Source organism: Protopterus annectens, chromosome 12.part0 (genome assembly GCF_019279795.1).
Source record: "Protopterus annectens isolate FY-2018-M chromosome 12.part0, PAN1.0, whole genome shotgun sequence".
In the NCBI taxonomy this organism is placed as follows: domain Eukaryota; kingdom Metazoa; phylum Chordata; order Ceratodontiformes; family Protopteridae; genus Protopterus; species Protopterus annectens.
In genome coordinates this window covers 371379671-371402733 of record NC_056746.1, presented here as the reverse complement: position 1 = coordinate 371402733, position 23063 = coordinate 371379671, and the positions used below count along the sequence as shown (strand labels likewise).

Below are 23063 nucleotides of genomic sequence, written 5' to 3'. Positions count from 1 at the left end.
TCCTAAACCCCAAAGACCTCCTAGATGAAGTACACTTAATAAATACCCTCAGCAGCCATGAATGCACGCTTTAAAAACAACACCCACAACACATACAGCCACATCTCGTGGAGCCTCTACTCCTAAGCCCATAAGGCAAGCCACCACACAATTCAACATTCTGGTCATTAGAGACTCCATTGTGAGACACACTGATGTCCTTCTCATCAGGTTGAGTAAGGGGAAAGTCATGGTCAGTTGTTTATCAGGGGCTAGGAACTACCACAATACTCATGCACTCAGGTCTTTGGACCATAAGTACCAGTATGACTCAATCATAGTCCATGTGGGTGTAAATGACCTGAGACATACATTCCTACATATATGAAGAGAGACATCATGGAGCTCTTGGAATATGTGTCCCAGGCTGGTATGAGCCTAGCATTGAGCAGCATTAAAACCTTTTCCAAGGATGATGCCACAATACAAACAAAGGATGATGGACTTTAATAATTGGCTTAGTTTCTGTGTCATTCTAAGGGGTGCAATATTTGTCAGCATGGAAGGAGATGGTCAACAGACCACTCTGCTTTGCCAAGGATGGTCTGCTCCTCTCCCCTCTAGGCTTTCAAATATTAGCTAAAATATTGTCTTCCCCCATAGTGCCTTTTTAGGCAATGACAAACTGAAAGTACTTCCAACATAGCAAATCAAAACAAAGAAAATCTAAAGATATTACTGCTCAGTGCTGAGTCTAAACAAAAAAACTCCACTCCCTAGAAGCTCTCTTCACCCTAGAGAATGCTGACATCTGTGTGGTCACAGAGACATGGTTTAAAGCCACGGACAGCATACCAAACAATGCAAGGTTATAATGTCTTCCGCATGTTTAGACCAACTACTACCAGACAGGGACTAGAGGTGGAGGTGTCTCAGTTTACATCAAAAATAAATATATCTCAAATCTGGTAAAACAGGACAATGCACTTGAGTTTCTCCATGCTCAAATCACCACAGGAAAAACCCAATGCTACTTCCTTGAAAGTTATAGGTCCCCCTCTATGACCCAGGAAACCCATATCATGTATTTAAACTTATTAGAAGCAGTCACCATCCAACCCAATACCATATTTATGAGTGACTTTAATTACCTCACTATTAACTAGGAATCCTATCTGACACCAAACGTACAGGCACAGAGATTCCTGAATTTTGTAAGCACAAACTCCCTGGGCCAAATTGTCAATACACCAACCAGGAGTGCAACCATACTGGATCTGGTCTTCTCCAATATGGAATAGTGCTGCACACCCCCTAATGTATTTCCTGGTAAGCAAAAATGGTTCTTTTAAAGTAAAAAGAAAACTTGGACTCCAGCTAATCCTGGAATATTCAGAAATTACTCTAAGGCTAACTTCCTGCTATTAAGTGGTAACCTGGCAAATTTTCAAGCTCCCATAAACCGTGTGAACACTGCTACCTATGTAGAACTGTTCACAGAAACCCTATACAAGCATGTTAATAGCTGCATGGAGGCAGCTGTACCCACCAGAAAGTACAGAACTAACTCAAAAGACAAAACACCCTGGTGGAATTACAAAAGCAATAGGCTGTATAACAGAAGGAAGAAAATCATGGAAAAAAATTAGGAGGTGCAGCACCCAGCAGAATAACAAATTGTCTCATTAAACTAAACAAACAACTCAGAGGACAAGTAAAGTCCACCAAAGCCAAATATGAGATAAATGTGGCCTCTCAGGTGAAGGACAACCAGAAGGCATTCTTTGGTTATATTTGCAACCTCAGAGGCAATACACAGTTGTGTGTAGAGCTCATTGTATACTGACCCAGAAGATATAGCAAACCTACTGGAAGACAAATTCAGCTCCAACTTTACCCCTCTCTTCCCCTCAACCTTTCTTCAGGAAATATCATCAAATATAACTTCCCCTGCTATCACTAAGGAGCAAGTCCTTAATGCTCTCTCTAAGGCCAAGGACACTGCATAAATGTGCCCAGACAATATCCCAGGATGCCTTCTAAATAGCATAAAACATGACCTGTTAGGCCTCTGGAATTGCTTTTTAACTGTAGCCTCCAAATAGGCTTTGTGCCTCAAGAATGGAGAACAGCAACAGTCATCCTTCTGCACAAAGGTGGGCCATCTACAGACCCTGGAAACTACAGACCAATAAGTATCACTAGTCTGATATACATAGCCATGAAAAGAATTATCATGGAAATAATCAGTAATGATATAGTAAACCTCCAAATACTGGACCCAACCCAGTCTGGTTTCATCAAGGGCATGTCATGCCTACTCAACTTGGTGGACTTCTTTGGGAAGGTCACCAAAGCAATGGATGAGGGCAAAATGCTTCACACTGCCTTCCTTGACCTGGCCAAGACATTTGACAAGTACCCGACGTGGACATTGTTGACAAACTGAAGAAGTTAGGTACAAACCCTTATGTCACCCAGTGGATAGCAAACCGGCTAACAGACAGGACCAAGGAAGTTAGAATTGGGAAGTCTGTCTCTACAAAGAGGCCAGTCACAAGTGGATCCCATCAGGGATTGGTTCTTGGACTGCTCCTTTTTGGTATTTACTTCTCTGAAGTCAGGGCCAATGTTAATGACCTCTGGCTGACTACATTTTCAGATGATTGCAAATTACGAGCTGTCATTGAATCCCACACCAACACAAATGTTGTCCAGGAAGGGCTGACACAGACAAACAACTGGTGTCAGAGCCATGGACTAAAACTAAATGCCAAGGAATATATAATAGTATCCTTTGGTAAGTCATCCACCCCTGGTAACTATCATATTGACAACACAGCACTTAAGAGTTGACACAGTAGACAGGGACTTAGGGACACACATAGAAAGTAATCTAGCCTATGACCATCAAGTGTCTACAGTAGTGAGGAAATCATTCTGTTACGCAACTTATAAACAGAAATATTGCATCTAGGTCCAAAGAAGTCATTTTTCCACTGCATTTGCCATTCAGCAGACCTATCATTGAGTACAGTGCCCCTTTGGTATTTACTTAACCAGGCATATCCAACAATTATAACGTCCACTGAGTTCCTTACTAAAAGAATACAGGATGTAAGTAACATGTCCTATGCAGACCGCTTCAAGCCCCTATCCCTGTATTCTGTCTCCTACAGGCTGTTGAGGGGAGATCTATGCCTTGCATACAGGGTATTGTCAGACCCCACTCTGACAGAACTCCTGCATACTCACAAAACAAACAACAAACAGCACCAGAATTACCCATTCTAAAGACTTAAACCTTGCCTGGAATATAAATATGACCTGCTGGAGAGACAAGTATGTATCCCAGAGAGTACCTCTCTCTGGAACAGGCTCCCCATCTATCTGAAACAGAGTTCCTCTCTAACCCAATTCAAGTGTAACTTGGACAATTGGATGGAGAACAGGAAATTCATCCCTGGTTTGGCACCTATGTCTCTAATGGACACAGGCAGCCTGTAAATGGTTCAACTCCCAGGCCCCTGCTTACAAATGTTTCGTCTCCCAAGCCCCTGTTTACACTTATCAAGGATACCAGAACTTGTCAGAAAATTGGGATGCATGGCTAGGCTTAAAAAGGCCCTTGTGGCCATTAGCCTAGTAAACACCTATGAACCTAAGAAGGACATCTACTGCACCTCAACACAAGGATCTGTGCTTTTCTTTGTGCGTGTGTGGGCATATGTATGCATACATGTATTTGGGGGGCACAGTGGCACAAGGGATAGTTTGTCGCCTCACAACAAGAATTTCCCTGGTTCACAAACTTATTTTATCTGAACCCAAAATGATCAAATGTTTTCAAACTACTGGAAAGACAAGATCCCTCCATTACCCCTAACCAAATCTCACAAGCTATTCAACTCTCCTTGAAACTTAAACCCCTTAAAAAACGTAACTATACCCAACTTATGATCTTAAACAACGCATATCTCACTCCTGCCATACTTTCTAAAATCTATCCCTCCTCCTCTCCACTCTGTCCCCATTGTACCAATCACAACGCTGACATGCTTCATATTTTTTGGAGCTGCAAATGCTCTTGTAGACTATGGTGCTCCCTTAGGGTACAATTGGAAAAAATGGGATATGAAAAACCGACTTTGTCCTGGAAATGCACACTATCACATATCCCCTCTACAGGATTATCCAAACTTCAGACCCGCATTTTAATAACATTCTTTTCCCTTTTCAAACTTATATCTCTCTTAACTGGACGGATAGATCTCTACTCACTTGGTATGGATTTAAATAATTTGCTACCAAACACATACTTGCCCACAAATATCTGAAATACACCCAAAGACTTAGTACACACTTTACTGAATATTGGGATACTTTATTTGCTATCCTAGTTTAATCTGTTAACTTATCTATTTTGCTGGACTGGACATAAGGCGTATCTGTAAATAGTTATTACCTTTGTTGTATATGTCTATATTACTTTTACTGTCTAGGTTGTACATTGTCTGTTACCATTTTGTATTGCATTAAAAATTGTTAATAAAAAGATTTAAAAAAATAAAAGTTCCCTGGGTCGATTTTCAAGTTCTCAACTGGGGCGTCTGCATCATGTCCTCCCTGTGCTTGCATGGGTTTCCTGTGGGTGGTCTGCTCCACATTCCTAAGACATGTAGTACGTATTAGACACTATAAACTGACCACATTGTGTGGAAGAACTACTGCGACAGAGCTATAGCCACCCGTTTGTGTAATCCTTCGAGCTAGATGAGTGTTACTGTTGAAGTGGCACCCCGACCTCATATAGAAAAAGGAGTTGCGGATAGCTTTATACAAAGACACACTTAAATCTTGTCTAGATGTTTTATACATTTCTTCTCTGCAACATAATAATTTTTCCAGGAGCATCTACTACAAAATGAAAATCATTAACTCCAACCAAAAGTTGACTTATAAGTTTTGTTAGATGCACGGTAACTACATTAAATATTCATTTTTTTTTCTTTCTGACATTAACTGACACTTTGTATCTGTACAAAAATGCATGCTCGTTTATTTACTTTAGTATTATTTTTAATAAAATCTAGAAGCCTGCACGAGACAAAGTGCATGAAGTACGACACCACTTCCGCTTCGTACTTTATTCCCAACATTTCATACATTCCGCTTGCATTCAGTTGAATTTGCTTCCGGGTCATGGTTAGGGGGCGTTTTGTTTCACCCGGTGGTTGAGTTATTGGTAAACACTATATGCGTGGACAGTGTAGCGGGTACTTTTCCCCTTGAGGTATACCCCGAAGGGCTTAGGAAGGTGATTTCTTGTTGCTGCATGCTGTCTGCACCATAATGGATGCGCTGGAATCTTTGACAGATGAGGTGGCCCTAGAGGGATTGGATGGCATCACTCTGACATCCCTCTGGTGCCGGCTCGAAACCCGCAACCCGCCATTCCCCCTTCTACTGGACACAGCTACTAAGCACTTCTTATGGCGTGCTCTGCAGTGCAACCATGAGATTGAGATCTTTGAGCTACCGGAGGAGAGACCACCACTTTTCTTCCACGACAGGTGAGTGTCCGCTTGTAACGGTGCTGTTTAGTGGTGCCGTGGTATGTGAATGTATTTACAAAAATGGAAGTGCTTTGCTTGTATGAAGAAAAATGTAAATTTTATTTCAGGAAACCAGAATTGGATACAGGGGCGGTAATATGCATTTCTTAGCTGAAAAAATAATACAATTTTTAAATAGTATGTGTTGACATCAAGAATTCCGGACGAGGTATGCGGTATTGCTAGGTAAAGCTAATGTAGTTTCTTCATTTCACTGACGTTGGGGGGATTGGGGTGTGAATCTCAGAATAAGAGTTGTCATGTCAGTGAATTTTTTTTTGTCTTCACCTTTGGCTTAAGCTCTATGTGTGTACCGTTACTTTCCCAATGGTTTGATGTTCGGGAAAGAGAAGGAAGGTGACAGTGCACATATCATAAGTGGAATATATATGTGAACATTGCCACTAGATGATTGTCACTGTTGAAGTGATATTCTGACCCCATGTGCAAAAATGGGGGAAAAGGGTTTATTGTTAGATGAGTGTATTGTACACAGTAAGTAAGCCTGGATGCGCTGGATTCTTTAGAGGAGGATGTATGTAACAGAAGATCATGAAACAAATGTCATGGAGACTGTTACGTTTATGAATTTATCTCTATACCTTTGGCTTTAGCTGCATATGTTTACTGTTGTTTTTCCAGGAAGGTTCATCTAGCAGTTGTGAGAACTTCAGAGTAGAGATAGAAAGTAGCAGGCATTACTCATATTGTATGACTGAGTTCTAAATAGTTAACTGGTAGTTGTGTGGCTAAATTCCGTAAAGCTTGAAAGTTACAGCCATTGCTGATTTTGTGTGATAGAATTGTGAAGGAAAGGATAACAATTACGTATTTAAGTAAATTATTGTATTTAGAGCCACCCTAATATAAATTAGTTTTATTTTACCATTAAGTATGTTGTGAAGAAGTACAGCTGAGTATTTGGATGAAATTAGCCATTTGTCTAAATTAGTAAAAAGATCATATTGTTTAGAAGCAAAACATTCTGTCACATACTTTTGCTGATCCAGTTAAAGATGTCAAATCATGTGTTTCATGTACATTTTGTTAGGTGACACCATAGTTTGTTTTGCCTGATTTTAGAGTTGTGGTTTGGGAGATGATGGCTATAGAATCACAAGAAAGTTTTCTTGGGTCTGTTTTTAGTTGTATATATCTTATAGCATTTTCAGACAGCATCCTTTTAAGCAAAAGTATTGTGGATGGACAAGAAGAGTACTTATCCTAGAAATAGAAATTCTGAGAGGTTATACTGAGGAAATGGCCTTTTTTTATTAATGATCTGACAAATCTGGTTATTAATGACCAAAATGTGCAGAAGATTGGGTTGGTATAGACTAATTTCATAAGCATGAGCCATCAGCCCTTTTTCAACGCGTCACCTTAGGCATTTTATCCTTTTCAGGAACCAAAACAAACCATATATATGAAACCAAGGGAAAGAACCCTGTTAGAGGGGAACTGGTTATGACTCTGCCCATATTCTCCACCTAAAGATGGTCTTGGGTAGCAGTAGTTGACTCATAGAGCAGCAGGCCACGCTGTAGGGGCTTGTTTGCCCCTGCATGACCCATTAAATATATACTGTCAAACCTGAACAACCCCAGGGTTTGGGGGGGGGGGTTGGCATAAAGGTTAAAGTGATACCTCACAAACACAAAGTACAGTGCTTGATTCTCACATTTGAAGAGAAATTCCAATGGCAGCTCACCTAGTAACTACCTGTGAACCAAAATATTAACACTGTGCTTGCTAAGGAGGGGAAAAAAACTAACACCTTTTGTAAAAAAAAAAAAAAAAAAAAAACAAAGCATTCCTTTCCATTGTCTAATACAGTCGTGCTCTTAAGCCAGCAGCATCTCTCTATTCCACTTGACATCCTACCTGCATGTGCACATGCCTTCTGTCCTGAGTTCTCCAATTCTATGAGGTCACTCTGAGTGTGTAGTATGTTTACCTCCCTTGCAAAGATGATAAAAAAGGGGTGGACTATGAACCTGTTTCCCTTAATGCAGGTTTGCTTAGTTTTTTGTTATAAACAGTTCTGATTCCAACTTCCTGTATGCCAGCATTCTTCTTCTTTCAGCTGTGCCATACTTTCCTTTCCTTTAACTGAATCCATTCCCCCTTTTACTTGCTCCTCTTTACTTGCCACTAGCAAATCATGGCTAGTTGCATTCTGTTGCCAAGCCATTATAGTTGTACAAAATTCTTGCTTTGTAGGTAATAAATACCAATGTAGAGAAGTGGCTAATTATAGTCACAACTCCGGTTTAAGTCCGGTTGCGACACAAACTCATAGAATTTCTTTTCAATGATTAGGTGCGTGTGCTTCTGTGTGTATTAATGTGTGTTACCATTAAGTTAAAATTGGTCTTATCAAGTAAAGATTTTCCTATGCAAATAGTCACTTATTAAATTAATCAATCTATACTATAGTCAAGCGACAGATTGACTGTGATATAATTTCTGGTGATTTCACTTTGGTTGTGTGACTGTGGAGTTGGTATATATGTTAGGGGGTTTGGGGAAGAAGCCCTTACAAAATTAGTGTTTCTGTTGAGTGTGTTTATGATCAAGTATTTTATGTATTAGACTGGGATACTGTTTTACTTGAACTGTTGCGATATCAGATGTAAAGTGGTTATTTTACCTTTGTAGTCCGGTGATTAAATGTGATTTTCAATTAAGCTGGTCAATGCCAGACACAATTGTTGAGACCCTACAATCGATAGTAATGTAATGATGTATAATGTTTGTGTGGCTGTGCATGAGGCATGAGTACACTATATGTGTGTCTTGGGGGTTTTTTTTTTTTTTTTAGTTCCATTATGACTACTGTTCTTTCTCTTTTTCTCAGTGAGTGAAAACTTTGCACTGGCTTTGTTGTCATCCTGGTAGTCAGCAAATGGATTTTTCTGTTTATGTCTTGTATAGTTCTCAAGGGCCTTGTTGCATAAGAGGTAGAGTGTGGGAATTGTCACTTGGGGCTCAGGATTGTAGTTGGATATGTGCACTGGACCCTGAGGCACATATCCCTCCCCTCCCTTCACTTCCCGTTTCTATTCTTCCTCTCAAATTCTTTGCTCAAAAATAATGTGTTTACAAAGGTCCTAAATCGGTGACAATTTTTAAATATTACTCTGACTTAAAAATTTAATAAAGCAAAAAGGTTTTGTATTAACAAACATTTTCTGAATAGTAAGTATAAAACATTGCTGACTGACTGTAATACTCAGTGATTTACTAGAAAATCAGGACAAGACAAAGATTGGGACATTTGGCAAAATTAGGGAGAGTACAGGTGTGCCTATTCCGATTTAGAGCACACACTGCTCCCATCACCCCTTTTCCTACCCAACTGGCTATCTTCTGTAGTGACTGGACTGTTCTTCATACCTGTATCTGTGTGGTGCTCTAAACCCAGGCTGAGCCTGAACTAGGTCTGTTTTGAGATCAGCACTCTACTCCAGTTAACAAAGTTAAGTAAATAGATAAGCAAGCAAAGAAATGAAAACACAACTGGGTCATAGGTCTGTAACTCCCTACATTACCGAGCATGAGCACCATATATTAAAAGATTTTAAAACTGACTTACAGGAATGGGCTACTTGTGCCTCTGTATTCTATTTTTTTTGAGTAGTTTTGCATTCTGTGCTTCTGAAAACATTTCATACTTTAAAATTATGTATGTATTATTATACAGCTGCTCTTACACATCTGTATTTTTCCATTCTAATGTTTTGTACTTGTGCTTTAATCTTTGTAGTATTTTTATAGCATATTTTTTGACGTGTTACAATTTTATTTGTGATTACTTTTGAATTTAGTTGTATGTTGTCACCAAGTGTTGTATGCCATTCCTAGTATTTTTTTTAAACTTAGTTAAAATAGTAAGTGTTAAAATTTTAAAAGATAACTGACGTTATGTAAAAAAATCCTTTAGTTTTGCAATTGCCAAAAATAATTGCTTTTTAAGTTTGCATACCAGAGGTTTACTTGACCTGTTATATTGATCTTGTTTTTATTTTGTGTGGTCATTGTGTGCCTGGACCATTAATTTAGAATATGTTACTGTCTCTGTTGTTACTGGCCATTGATTTTATTTATGCTAAGGAAGTGTGCAGCCTTTGTTTTCTGTTTTTTCAGCCCTTGGCTGGGTGTAATTGCAGATGCGAATATTTGAGATTTTACAGCAGCGTTGGTGGTGCAACAAGTAGCACACTTGCTGTTGGTGCAGAAGATGTGGGTTCTGTTCTTATGCCAGGTAGTGGAGTGCCAACACTGCAGTTCAGCATAAAGGGGGTGCTGCATTCTTGACTGGGCTACCCTTCAAATGAGGCATTAAACTGAGGTCCCATTTTCTTGAGTTGGTGGTGGCTCAGGTGGATGTAAAAGATCCCAAGGCATCTATCGAAAAAAGTAGAGTTCTGATGCCTTAGACAAATTTCTTGTAGTATATAAATACCACCTCAGGTCTTCCTGAAAATAGGCTGCAAGCCTAGTGGGACTAACCTGATCAACAAAAGATAAATAAATGCATTACATTTGGTTTCAGACTTCATATAATCTCCTTGGCTCTAAATAAGAAAGGTCAAATCAGTCTGTACAGTATGAGGAGGCCTTCATTATTACTTCCCGGTGCTGTTCTGCCAGTGGCAATGTGTTGGCATTAGTATCTGCAAATTAAATCCAAGACAAAGGTCTAGAAAAAGGTAAACCTAGACTACATACAGTTTATTGGTTTATATACTCGTGCATACGGAGCCCCTCGAAATCGTAGAATGCAAGGGGAATACACTGCAGAACAGTATTATAGTATTGTGTAGTATTACACGTTTGGCCATTTATAAGGTGGTGCCTTTTGTAAGATTATGTGTTTTTACATTCTGTGTCTTGACATTGGGAAAGACAATGTCGAATTATACTTTCTTTGTGTTGCTGTCATGGATTAGTTGCTTATCCCACCTGGCTTGTGTTGCTCATCTATCCATTCATTTTTTTGATATTGCCTTTGTTTATTCTTTACAGGGTTGGGGGGACATCAAAGTCTACCTGATGTACTTTTGTCCATCAACGAATATTTTATTTCTAAACGTATTGGTTATAAAGTCTGTTACACTCTATCCATTTGTAATATGAAGGTAATGAGGTGATTTATACATGCTCATGCTCAATTCAGTAACAATGCTTTTGTTTAAAAAAAGCACTTCTAATGCAGTATTACAGGTAATACCTTGTTCAGACGTGGTGAGTGTGATGTTGAAGCTGACCAGCTAAATCCATGCAAGTATGAAGTCACTGTTTTATTAACTTAAAACTAGCCCCAAAGCAAGATACAGCTATTTTGCAGCAATATGGAGTGTCTGGGGCTGATCTGACATCAACCCAAGTACTAGATACCCTAAAGTGTATGATGTATATAGAAAGTGATTCACTTTTGCCTCCGAAGATTTTTTTTCCCATAGAATTGTGTTAATATACTTTACTTGACAAGACCATTTTGTGCAAGCTGATGGTAATATAAGCTGTTCGTTTGAGAAAGTAATGCTGGGAAGTGAAATTGGTAATTAATGAATTAAGGTTCGTTACAGTGTTTGTCAAGTGGTCAATATGTGCTCCTTGGAATCCAGAACCAGTTATGAAAGTAATATTTTTAGTTTTGACAGGATTTTCCTATATTTGCAACTAGTTGCAAATTTGAGTATTTCTCTTTTGTGTATATTAAACTGTTTTTAGGCCCGTCCTGCCTATAGTTCCAATGATTTGTTTACATGAGAATCCATATGTTTAAAGTGGTATCTCTACTGCATACATTACTGTTTAGTTTAATATTTTAGTAGTGTTATGTGTGAGAATTTTCAGTGACTAGCCTTATGAGTTAATTGCAATGAATTAGTAACGGTTTATTTCCTCCTGTTTGGTAACCGTTGGACCCGCTCTCCTTGGCCAACTAGGCCCATTCATTTCCCCTTTCACATGGAGTGATAGCGGACTTGGAGTAGCAGTCATGCTAGCAGCCATCTATGATTTGTCCTATCACTCACAACTTTTGTGGACTGTTGTGCACACTTATAACATAAGAACTCTTTAACGCCTCCTTTTAGCAGGATGAAGTGCATTTTTCCAAACATGTACTCTAATGGAAGGAGTTGGTAGTCGTGAAGCACACATTCCTGATACAAGCTCAGTATGTCATTTACATGCCCTCCTGTGGGAGCTAATATTTAGTTACACCCAGATTATTGATTTTCCCAACCCCCAAGATTGGCGGAATTATAAGGCGTTCCATCTCTCTACCCATTTCCTTTAGTGCCAAAACTGCTACTTGAACTTGGATTGTGTGGGTTGTATTTAGGGCAATGGCCCTGTATGACGTGGAGTCAGGCATTGTTTAGTGACTGTGAAGTTAGCACATTCGGCTAGTTAATTTTTCTGATAATTTTATGGAGAAAATAAATTAATTGTGAGAAAGCCTGAATGGACAGAATTCAGAGAGGAAAAGGAAAGCAGACAGTGAAGTAAAAAGCACCATATTCCAAGGGCCGCAGTGAAATAGATGGTTCAATAATTATGCCATTGCATTCAGCAGAACTACAGTTGAAAGGCTAAAATAATTGCTTTTACAGATGGAGAGGATTGCATGCAAAATATATGGGACCAAGGCAGTAACTGAAGATAAATTCAGAGTTATATTAGAAAAGTTTGGTAGTCACTTCAATCTTAAAACAAATGCACTATTTTAAATATATTAATTCTGAAATACAGTGGAAGAAAATGAGGCTATATACACAGTTACTCTAGGTTTAGGACAGTAGCAAGAAACTGCTAATCCTCTGAAGACTGAGGTCAAATTACCGAGAAATTAAGATATAAATAATACACTTAATGTAGAACAGTGTTATCAGAGCTCAGGATATCTAGAGAAAACTAAAGACATTGATGCTAGTTCTTTTTAAAAATGTCAGACATTAAAACTGCGAAGACTGAAGGATGTAAAACATGGTCATTTACCTTAGCAAACACTGCCAAAGGTATGTGGATACGAGCAGCTAAAAGACTTAAAAGAAAGTCTGAGGTTTCTGTATGCAGGCGATAATTATGATACAGCATGCAGACAGACATTCTGTCATCCAGTACTCAAAACGCAGGTTAGTGTCCGTCAGTGGGTAAAACCAGCACTAAGAACAAGATATGAAACTGCCTTGTTAGAATATGCAGAAGTAGCAAAAGGAAAAAAAGGCAAACCATTGAACAAAGGGAGAATAAATATCACACACAAACCCCACAAAGGCAAAATAAAAGGTTCTATGTCTGGGTCTGTTAATAAAAATACAAGTGAGCAAGAAAAGAAAGATGGGTATAGAGAAAAAATGTATTTCCATATATTGCAAGTAAAAATGAAATAACAGTTAATGCCTCATGAACATGTCGGCTAGTGGTGTTTACGGCAAGCTAAGGTCACAGCCTAAATTGTATGTGTATAATTTCAGAAATGTTCCTTCCTGTGAAAGGTTGCTTTTGAGGCAGAATCATGGTAATTGACCATTTGGCAACATCCATTTTAATGTACTTAAAGTACAGATCAAACTTCTTTATCTTTGGAGCTACATCAGTACGATTAGTGCAAGTATTGAGTAACCCAAGCAGACACACACATGAGGAAGACGTACTTGACTGACAAGTGAATGCAGCAGTTTGTTTGTAGGATTGGAAAATTCGAAGAGCTAAGTAAGGCTGAACATTAAGGTAATTCCAGTGGAGAAGCCACATAGAAGATTAGATTTTTGTCTGAAAAAAGTTTAATTGATTTGCTGACTAAGAAGCTTGAAGAGAGAGACAACTGAAATACAGTCCTGTCTGTTGGGTCTGTCCTGTAGGTACTCTTCCAAAATTTTAAGACTCAGCTGTACTGGCATAGATGATTAAAATGCCGAGTATGATCAAGTGACCTGTGTTTGATTATTGGCACAGGCGGCTAATTGGGGGGGGGGGGGTTTGAATGCACTGTCTTCTGTCACAATCCGTCAGAGTAGGGTAAGAGTGCTTTCAGGTGGTACTGAAGCATGTGTTTGGCTCGCAAAGCCATGAATGCAGTAGCTTTCCTTGGTAAGTGTGTGGAAGTGAGACTGAAGAGAAGCATTTGCCAAGGGATGATGCACTTCGTATACGTGTGTGTATACATATACATATACACAGACATAGGTGGTCAGATTAGAGTTTGCATTGCTGTAAGTGTAGCAAAGCAGAACAGATATTTTTGAATTTCTAAGTGGCCCCATAGCCCAGTGGGTTAAATCCCTTACTGTGCCCCATACGATCTGCATTTGATTAGCAGCATTGGCACCGGAGGCCCACATATGGTGAATGGGAGTGAACAGCTGATGTCTGTTCCCCCATCCTACAGGAAAGGTGGCAGCATAGGCTCTCTATAATAAGCAGTATACAAGCCCTGGAAAGCTGCAGTCCCCATAAGTAGTGAGCCACATAGTTGAGGTTGTGCATGTGCTGAAGTGTGCATGCACCTCCTGAGAGCAGCAGTTGCAGAGCTGGCAAGGGTGCTGCAAGGGTGCATGAGCTAGGGTACAGTGATTGGCAGTAGTTTGGCACTGCACCAGCATCCTCACTCTCCTCATTGACCTTGGACATGGCTTGAATTGAGCCAGGGGGAGGCTATGGTAGGTCCAGTAGACTCTGTAAAAGAGCAGAAGGGCTGGTGGCAGCTAATGGTCAGCTGTGGGGAGAAAAACAAATTGTTTCTTGTAAATGACCTGTAAGTGAACAGATTGGAGCAGGGGTGTTTGGCAAACTGGGCATAAGATCAGGTTCCTAATGTGCCTATGTCATACATGATGATTTAATAAAAATGTTTGTTTAAAAATAAAAAAAGATCAGGTTCCTAACTTGAGCTACTCTCTGGCATCTCATGTGTTATCATGTCCTTTACATATGTAAGCCAGATGAGGTACAAGAGACTCATTTGGTGTTGGCTCTGCATCAGTTTTCAAGGTATCCAAAATGTGAAAAACTACACTAACAATGGTGTAATACATGGGTGAACTAAAGAAAGCACAGTGACAAATGAAAAAAGGGATGTTGATAGACTGATAAAACATTTTTAGCAAATGGCAAAAGCCTGTAGTCCAGGTTGTTGAAACCACTTTCAGTGAACTTTTTTATGCAGACTTCTGTATACCTTCTTTGAGGTCTCACAACAGTTAAGAAAAATGAAAAAAATGCTATTACAGACTGATTTTAGTTTGCTTTATTTATTTACTTATTACAGTTTGATGACCGGGATAGTCCATTGTGCCTGGAAGACCCCGTTTTCAGTGGAGGCCCAGGGAGAAAAGCTCCACAGGATATAGACCGTTTTACAATAGTTATGCAAAAGTAAATAAAGTAGTAGAACAGTGAACAATACAGAGACAATGTACAATCTGTTAAAAAAAAAGTCTTAACATTTCTAATCCTAGGTAATGATTTACAAAAGTGAGATTCATGTAGTCTAAATATATTAAAAGTACAGGCATTTCAGATGGAAAAAAATGCAAGTAAAACATTTATGTACAGATAAAAACGAGCTTTTTTAATGGCATTCACTGAGCTATTGGGTAGTATCTGAGCACAGTTGCAGACCAGATGTAAGAACATGAGTTACTATTAAATTGAGACAGATGTGACTATAATAGAGTTGCTAGAATTTTATGGGCTCATATTCCTGGTTGGAGGGATATCCCCTGGCCCACTGAAAGTAGGTACAGTTCATGGCATAAAGGCTTCTACAAATGCTAATGAGGTAGGGAGTTAATTTTTATATTACTTAAACTATGGTGCAGAACCTATTGATTTCTCTGGAAAGTGTCGGCAGGTCCCAGAATATTAAAGAAAGGTCTAAACCGAGAGAGAGGGTTTTATTTTGAAAAAACAGAGCAACACCAGCGTTACAGAAATGTGCGTCTGGAGCATTTCTCCCTGGGCCTCTGCTGAAAATTTGTCACATTCCAAGTTGGACTTTCCTGGTAAACGAATGTTAAATAAAATAAATAAGTAATACTTGAAAGTGATGCCACAACAGTAGTCCAAGGGACAGCCTTAAAGGACATCTCCTCCTTCCACCTTTCAGTGTAGTTAACCTAATTTAATTTTTTCCTCTCCTGTAATAACATCCAGGTGTAATGAATATCCAAACATTTTTTCATTGTCTGTTTATTCATTTAAGTCCTGCCATAGGTCATGAAGGTTGCAGCATTCTCTCCCTGTTCATATCTTGCATTGTTTATGAAAAAAAATTGGTTTTAGACTACACTATTTTTGCAAGTCACGACTTAGTTTTGCATCCTATGTGTCTTGCTGAGGTCAGTGAAGTGCTATAAGGCACGCATGTATTTTAGGTCCTTGTTTTTAAACAAGCAACATCTTTATTGAATTATCACACAATTATATAAATGAAAACCAACCATATTGACATACCCGGGGATTCACGAAGGCCAATTTTTCTGTGCAAGAATAGTGTAAGAACTCCTGCACAGAAAATAGCTGCTGAGCGATTCAGGATAGTGCCGTTTTTCATGTGCACAAGCAGCCCTACACTGTTCTAGCATGGAAAAATGTGTGCCATGAAATCACCTCTTTTGCTGGTGAAAACCACGCAAATGAGGTGATTTAGCGATTCACCAAGCTGCCCGGACTCCGTGTTAGAACAATGTCAGTGCAGAAATGTATTCGGTTAATAACTGAATACATTTCTGCAAATGACAAAACGGAGGCATGACAGCTCGTGAAAAAGCATGTATATGTTGATTTATTTATGCCAATGGCCAAATATAAGGCCATTGGCATAAAAAACTGTTTCATTTTAATGAAAATTAAACTTTTTTTTTTTTTTGGATCATCTCTGCCGTTTAAGCATAGGGCACTGGTGCGCAAACACGATCGTGCCAAAAAAAAAATTGGGAAAACTCAATTTTAAGGTAACTCTGCATTTTGCCATTGTAGTCTATGGCATGCAGAATGTAAACAATACCAGGGAGCACTGGTTGTCAAGGGGAAAGGGTCAGTTTTAGTGCAGTAACTAATGGCCTACATGCTGGGGTATGCAAATGAGGGGAATGTTACTGAATCACAAAATATTCTAAATCTACACACTGCATCTAACCGTGTAGGTACTAGAACAAGATCATGTAGGCAGGAGGAGCAACTAACAGGAAAAGGGGGTGTGTAATGCCTACTGTAAGCATATGGGAGCTCGGTGGCCCATGTTTGCCTGTAGCTAAGCACAGCTAAGGAAAGTGGTGTGTTAGCACAGTTTACATTGCTTAAACGTGTGTGGGTGGCACACACAGGGTTTTAAACTAACAAAAAAAAACAGGAAACCGCAGCAGTGTTTACATTTGAGCACTGTGAATGCTGTCTACGCCTTGGGGCTTAAACTAGGAGGAAACTGGTAAGGGGAAATAGCAGTAGGAAAGCAGTCAAGGAGAAATAGCATAGCTGGCAGGTGGAATGCATCAGAATCGGCCAATTACATATGCAACAGCCCAGAACACCACTATAAAGTATGCAAACACCTTTCAGACTGGTTTTTCCCACAGACTCTACACCACTGGTGTACACAGACGGGATTTTTAACTGGCAAAACTAACCAAAAATGTTAGAGAGTAAAGCAGCAGCAGCCTGTCAATATGTGCAAGAGGCTGAGGGTGGTGAGGAGGAGAATGCTGACAACCTACCCACAGTGAGGAGGAGGAGAAGAGTGTACAGACCCAGGGTAACCTACCAGGGCCTACATGAGCTGGAGATAGTGGAGTGCTATCGAGTGGACAGGGACATTTTACAGCAAATCACCAAGCTGTGCCGGCCGCGCCTCACACACACAACCAACAGAGGGGAACTCATCTCAGTGGATACCAAGGTATGTGTAGGCTTAAGAATACTAGCCACGGGTACCTTCCAAGACCAACTGGGGATATCATGGGGGTCTCACAGACATCAGCATCCAGGGTACTCCACCAGTTCCTGGATGCCATGACACCACATGCCAATGAGTACATATATTTTCCCAGCACCCGTGAGGCATTGACCAGAAGTATGCATCTCTTCCACCATATAGCAAAATACCCTGAGGTAGTTGGTGCTATAGACTACAAGCACATCCGCATCAAAGCACCACCCGGCGAGTGGGGTATGGTCTACATTTCTGCAAGGGCTTCCCCTCCATCAACTGTCAGGTTGTGTGCGATGCCCAGGGCATTATCATGCAAGTGTGTGCTGGCAGTCCTGGAAGATATCACGACTCCCACATCTGGCATTTCTCACAGCTGTATCAGGGGTTTGCCAGGGGGGGACATCCCATATGGCCATCTAGTGGGGGATGCTGGCTATGCACCTGAGCCATGGCTGATGACAACCATCTGAAATGCACACACACCCAAACAAGAACGCCATAATGAGGCACACACACAAACCAGGATCATTGTAGACCGTATGTGGGATACTCAAGTTACTGTTAAACTGCCTTGACATATCTGGTGAAGCCTTGCAGTACCCCCCAGCTACATGTGGACAAATGTTCGTTGTATGTGCCATGCTACACAGTATGATCCTGCGGAAACAGCTGCAGTAGGAATAGCACAGGGAGGGGACACACAGCCCACCACCATTGCCAAGGCCACCACAGGCATAGAGGGACTCTGAGGAGGAACTTCCTGAGCCTGCCCCTGTAGGCAGATGGAGCCGTGCCCAGTATGCCCTATCCTTGGAAAAGAGGCAACACATAGCACACACACTGACACTGTGGGGGTCCAGGGACTGATAGCTCTCTCTGACTCGCACATACAGTAAAATGGATGCCAAACATGACACTACCGCTTTACCATGTATAGGGAGTGTACTACCTGCATCCGACATAGTCAGCCCTCCAGCACTGTCCTCAATACTGTCCCAGCAACAAAGGAAGTCACTCTTACTGTCAGTTAGTGAATGGAGTAGTATGGTTTTGATAGTTGTATGTATGGTATGGATGTAAACATGTAAGAGAATTGGGTGGCTGAATGGCATAGCTGCTGACCACTATATGGGACAGCAGGAAATCCATAACAAATACTAGTGTCAACATACTAGGCAGAACTACACAAGGTGACAACTCCCACCGCAGAGCATGTGGTGGCCCAAACAACTGTGGGTGTTCATAGGTCACACGCACACATGGATGGCAGTGAGGGTCACACACCCACCGCCAGCCTCACCCAGCAGGACAGGTGTACATGACCATAAAGAAAGGCCGAGCTAAGGCTTCCAAATGATGGCAATGGTGAACAGTCCCCCTCCAGACCTACTACAACAGATCTGGCAGTTGCATTGTAGTTCTGAAGGGTAAGAAGTCAGAAACTCTGCCATGCCTCCTTTCTGCATGATAGGTCACAATATAATAAGAAATGGAAGCCAACAGAGCAACTGAAATACCAGTACAGTCATTGCAAATGTTTAAAGTCTTCAGGTGTGCACCCCCCACACAATTCCATGTAGAAATTTAGTAACATGTAGGTTTGAGGAATAATATCACTGGAGCACAGATTGTCAGAGCTGTCCCAGTCTACATGATAGATTGTTGCATGTGTACAATATGCAGGGGTCAGTGTGGTAAGTTGTGTGTTTAATGTTGTCTGGAAGTGGTCAGCATGTAGGCCTGGATGGTTGTGTCTCAGTGGCCTAGGTACAGTACTGTGGTCGACAGAGCCATGTTCCAACAACTGCAGTGCCAACCACACTGCTGCTCAGCTACACCCTTGTCAGCAGTTGTACATACTCTGTCCAGATGTCATCTGTCACCGTCAGAAAGCTGGACATGCCATGAACAGGGGCCCATACATAGAAACAGTACACAGGTGGAAGTACCCTACACAGAGTGCATATAAAATAACTGTCAACTGCACACAACTTTGGAATTCTACATAGAGGTCAGCATCAGATTAGTTGTCTCTCTAGTATGGAATACTGGAAGTCTAGTCAATTACTGAAGACCACAAAAGACACAGTTATAAAGTAATGATGGGCTGCCAATGTCCACACACAAGGAAGCATAAGGAGAATGTCCCAGGTATATCTGTGAGTCAGGTGCACCCAGCTCACCCCACCATCAGCCACAGGTTCATCACAAGTCATATCCTTGCTGTAGGGAATGAGTACAACATGACCCTATCTCTGTGTGAGAATACATACATGATGCTGCATGCTGAATAGGTGTCCAATGCAGGTGTGTCCCTAGCTGTAAGCAGCAACCTGGCCACATCCAGACTCGTGAATCAGTATGAACAGGAAGGATTGACCAGAACACTTCAACCACTTAACACTGTCACCCCAGGGTAATCCACTGGCTTGCAACCTGGGAACGTATGAGTGACAGAATGCACTGGCCTGCTACAGATGGCCTGCAGCACTCTCAAATGGCCTACAGTCCTCTGGCAAAGGCCCATGCCTCACCCATAGTGCCATTGTATGGTATATCATGGGGTCCTAACTTAACAACCTAACACAGTAAACAGAAAACAAATGCAAGGCCATGCTGACAAATGCCAGTAGCATGCCTCCCCATGTCCTACTGTAAGAACTGTGGACCAGGCTATAAATACTACTGGGATAAAGGCTCAACTATAGGGATACCTCCGAGATATTGCTTTCATAATGTTAGGAAGAGGAGAGAATAACTGGGGGGGGGGGTGTAGAAGCATGGATGTCATGGAGTGTTTGAAGTCTGAAATTCTGCCCATACTACCCCCTGACTGCAAACCCATGAATGAATAGCCACAAAACTGCTTGCAAACCACAATGTGAAGGTAAACTGACCAGATATGAGTCCTGCCTCTGGATAACATAGGTGTATTTGTACACCTCAGAGGTATGGCCCCAGCAGGATATGGCCATTCCGTTAAGTTGAGAAAAGCACAAGAAGGGGATCCCCAGCCAGCATACTACTAAGGTGCTGGACCATTTACACAGAACCAGCAGTCTATCGTCTGTAGCTATCCCTCCACAATGGCAGGAGTATGCCAGAATGTGTAGTCTATGCCTCAAAATACTGGTCTCGGCTTCATTCATCTTGTATTTCTCTGGTGAATAACTGTGAGCAAAGAATGATATCTGTCAGTAGTTGAATGACATGATACATCACAGTATAAAACAGTACATATGTCAGCAAATCTATGCTACAACCAACCGTGTTATACAAGCAGCACAGACAGCAACAGTTACAGTATCTCCTGTATGTTACGTCCATTGTGTCTCCATATTGGCAACCTATCTACAGATATCCTGCAGAAACAAGTTGCTAGGTGTAGCTGTAGCACACAAAACCCTGGACTGGAGTACAGCTCTCCCTGGAATGGATTCACACACTCAATATAGAAAGTCATACTGGGCATGCTCCTACACTTAGAGAAATGAAGCCCATGTCTGACAACACAGTGGACTATAGACATGTTATTCACAAATGTATGTGCACGCACACCAAATTGTACACCATTTATAGTACACACACACTCTCTCACACACACACACACACACACACACACACACACACACACACACACACACACACACACACACACTGGATAGGAATCCTCACACATATCTAAGGCCAACATAATATAATATGTCAAACATACACACACACAGATTTGGGGAAGAGAGAGAAAGTGACAGAGAGAATCCCATTATGAGGCTTTTCCTACCCAGTACACATCCCATTAGTCTAGATCACGTGATGTGCTGATGTCATTCACTGTAGAAATTCCATTTTTTAGTCCTCAGCCCTATAGTCTCAGAGGTGCATGTGATAACTATGTAACACTATATAGTACAAATAAGTATTCATGTAGCATTTGTAATCTCAGACCTATCAGATGTAAAGGTGTGTGTGTGTGTGTGTGTGTGTGTGTGTGTGTGTGTGTGTGTGTGTGTGTGTGTGTGTGTAGATGAATGAGTTTGAGGCCATTCACATTCATTACACTTTCCATTGCCCTACTGTAGTACTCCTGCTGCTGTCAATCACCTTGAAATGACCCTTTGGGCAGCTTGCAGCCCTTTTAAGCTCCGTGGCGCTCGCTATAAACTTGTAATACTATAGTGTAGTAAACTAGTTTGGTAGGAGTTCTAATCCCAGTCCTGGCATCTGTGAAAATGTGTGTGTTTTGTATGAGAGTGTGTGTGTCTTTGTAGAGGCATGATTTTGAGGCCATTCACACTCACTATACTTCTCTTACCCCTCCTTCAGCACTGCTGCTGATGTCACTCACCTTCAAAGATACATTTGGACTGATCTGCAATATATAATCTCCGTGGTGCTCATGACAACTGCGTGATACTGTAGTGCAAAACACTACTTTGGTAGGAGTTTTAATCTCCGTTCCAGCATATATATATATATATATATATATATATATATATATATATAGTTAGGGTTCGCCACAGCGGATCACCTGTTTCCATTTCTTCCTGTCCTCTGCATCTTGCTCTGTCACACCAACCACCTGCATGTCCTCTTTCACCACATCCATAAACCTTATCTTAGGCCTTCCTCTTTTCCTGTTACCTGGTAGTTTCATCCTTAGCATCTTTTTCCCAATATACTCAGCATCCCTCCTCAGCACATTTCCAAACCAACGTAATCTTACCTCTCTGGCTTTGTCTCCAAACCTTCCAACCTGGGCTGACCCTCTAATATACTTATTCCTAATCCTGTCCACCCTCATCACAACCAGTGCAAATCTTAACATCTTTAACTCTGCCACATCAGGCTCAAACTCCTGCCTTTTTGTCAATGCCACTGTCTCCAACCCATATAACATAGCTGGTCTCACAACCCTCTTGTAGACCTTCCCTTTCACTCTTACAGGTACTCGTCTGTCACAAATCACTCCTGACACTCTTCTCCACCCACTCCATCCACCCTGTACTCTCTTCTTCACTTCTTTTCCACATTCACCGTTACTCTGAACTATTGACCCCAAGTATTTAAACTCATCCACCTTCGCCACCTCCACTCCTTGCATCCTCACCATTCTTATATCCTCCCTCTCATTCACACACATATATTTTGTCTTAGTCCTGCTGACCTTCATTCCTGTTCTCTCTAGAGCATATCTCCATCTCTCCAGGGTCTCCTCCACCTGTTCCCTACTCTCACTACAGATTACAATGTCATCTGCAAACATCATAGTCCATGGGGACTCCTGTCTGATCTAGTCTTTCAACCTCTCCATCACCATTGCAAATAAGAAAGGGCTCAGAGCTGATCCTTGATTTAACCCCACCCCCACCTTAAACGCATCAGTCACTCCCACCGCAGACTTCACCGCTGTCGCACTACTCTTGTACATATCCTGTACCACTCTTACATACTTCTCTGACGCTCCTTACTTCCTCATACAATACCACAACTCCTCTCTAGGCACCCTGTCGTATGCTTTATCT

The 23063-nt window shown here is 41.0% G+C and overlaps 2 protein-coding genes across 3 annotated transcripts in view; both read left to right on the top strand.

Moving 5' to 3' along the window:
• Positions 1-23063, top strand: part of AXIN1 (axin 1) — a 1214366-nt gene that overhangs the window by 1164366 nt on the left and 26937 nt on the right. The gene's annotated exons all lie outside the window — the stretch shown is intronic.
• The window catches only part of GTF3C1 (general transcription factor IIIC subunit 1), a gene marked incomplete in the record, with an annotated part of 1808906 nt that continues 1791018 nt past the window's right edge, over positions 5176-23063 (top strand). The window contains 1 exon segment of the mRNA XM_044089472.1: positions 5176-5552. Within this exon segment, the coding sequence (XP_043945407.1) occupies positions 5332-5552 (221 nt within the window).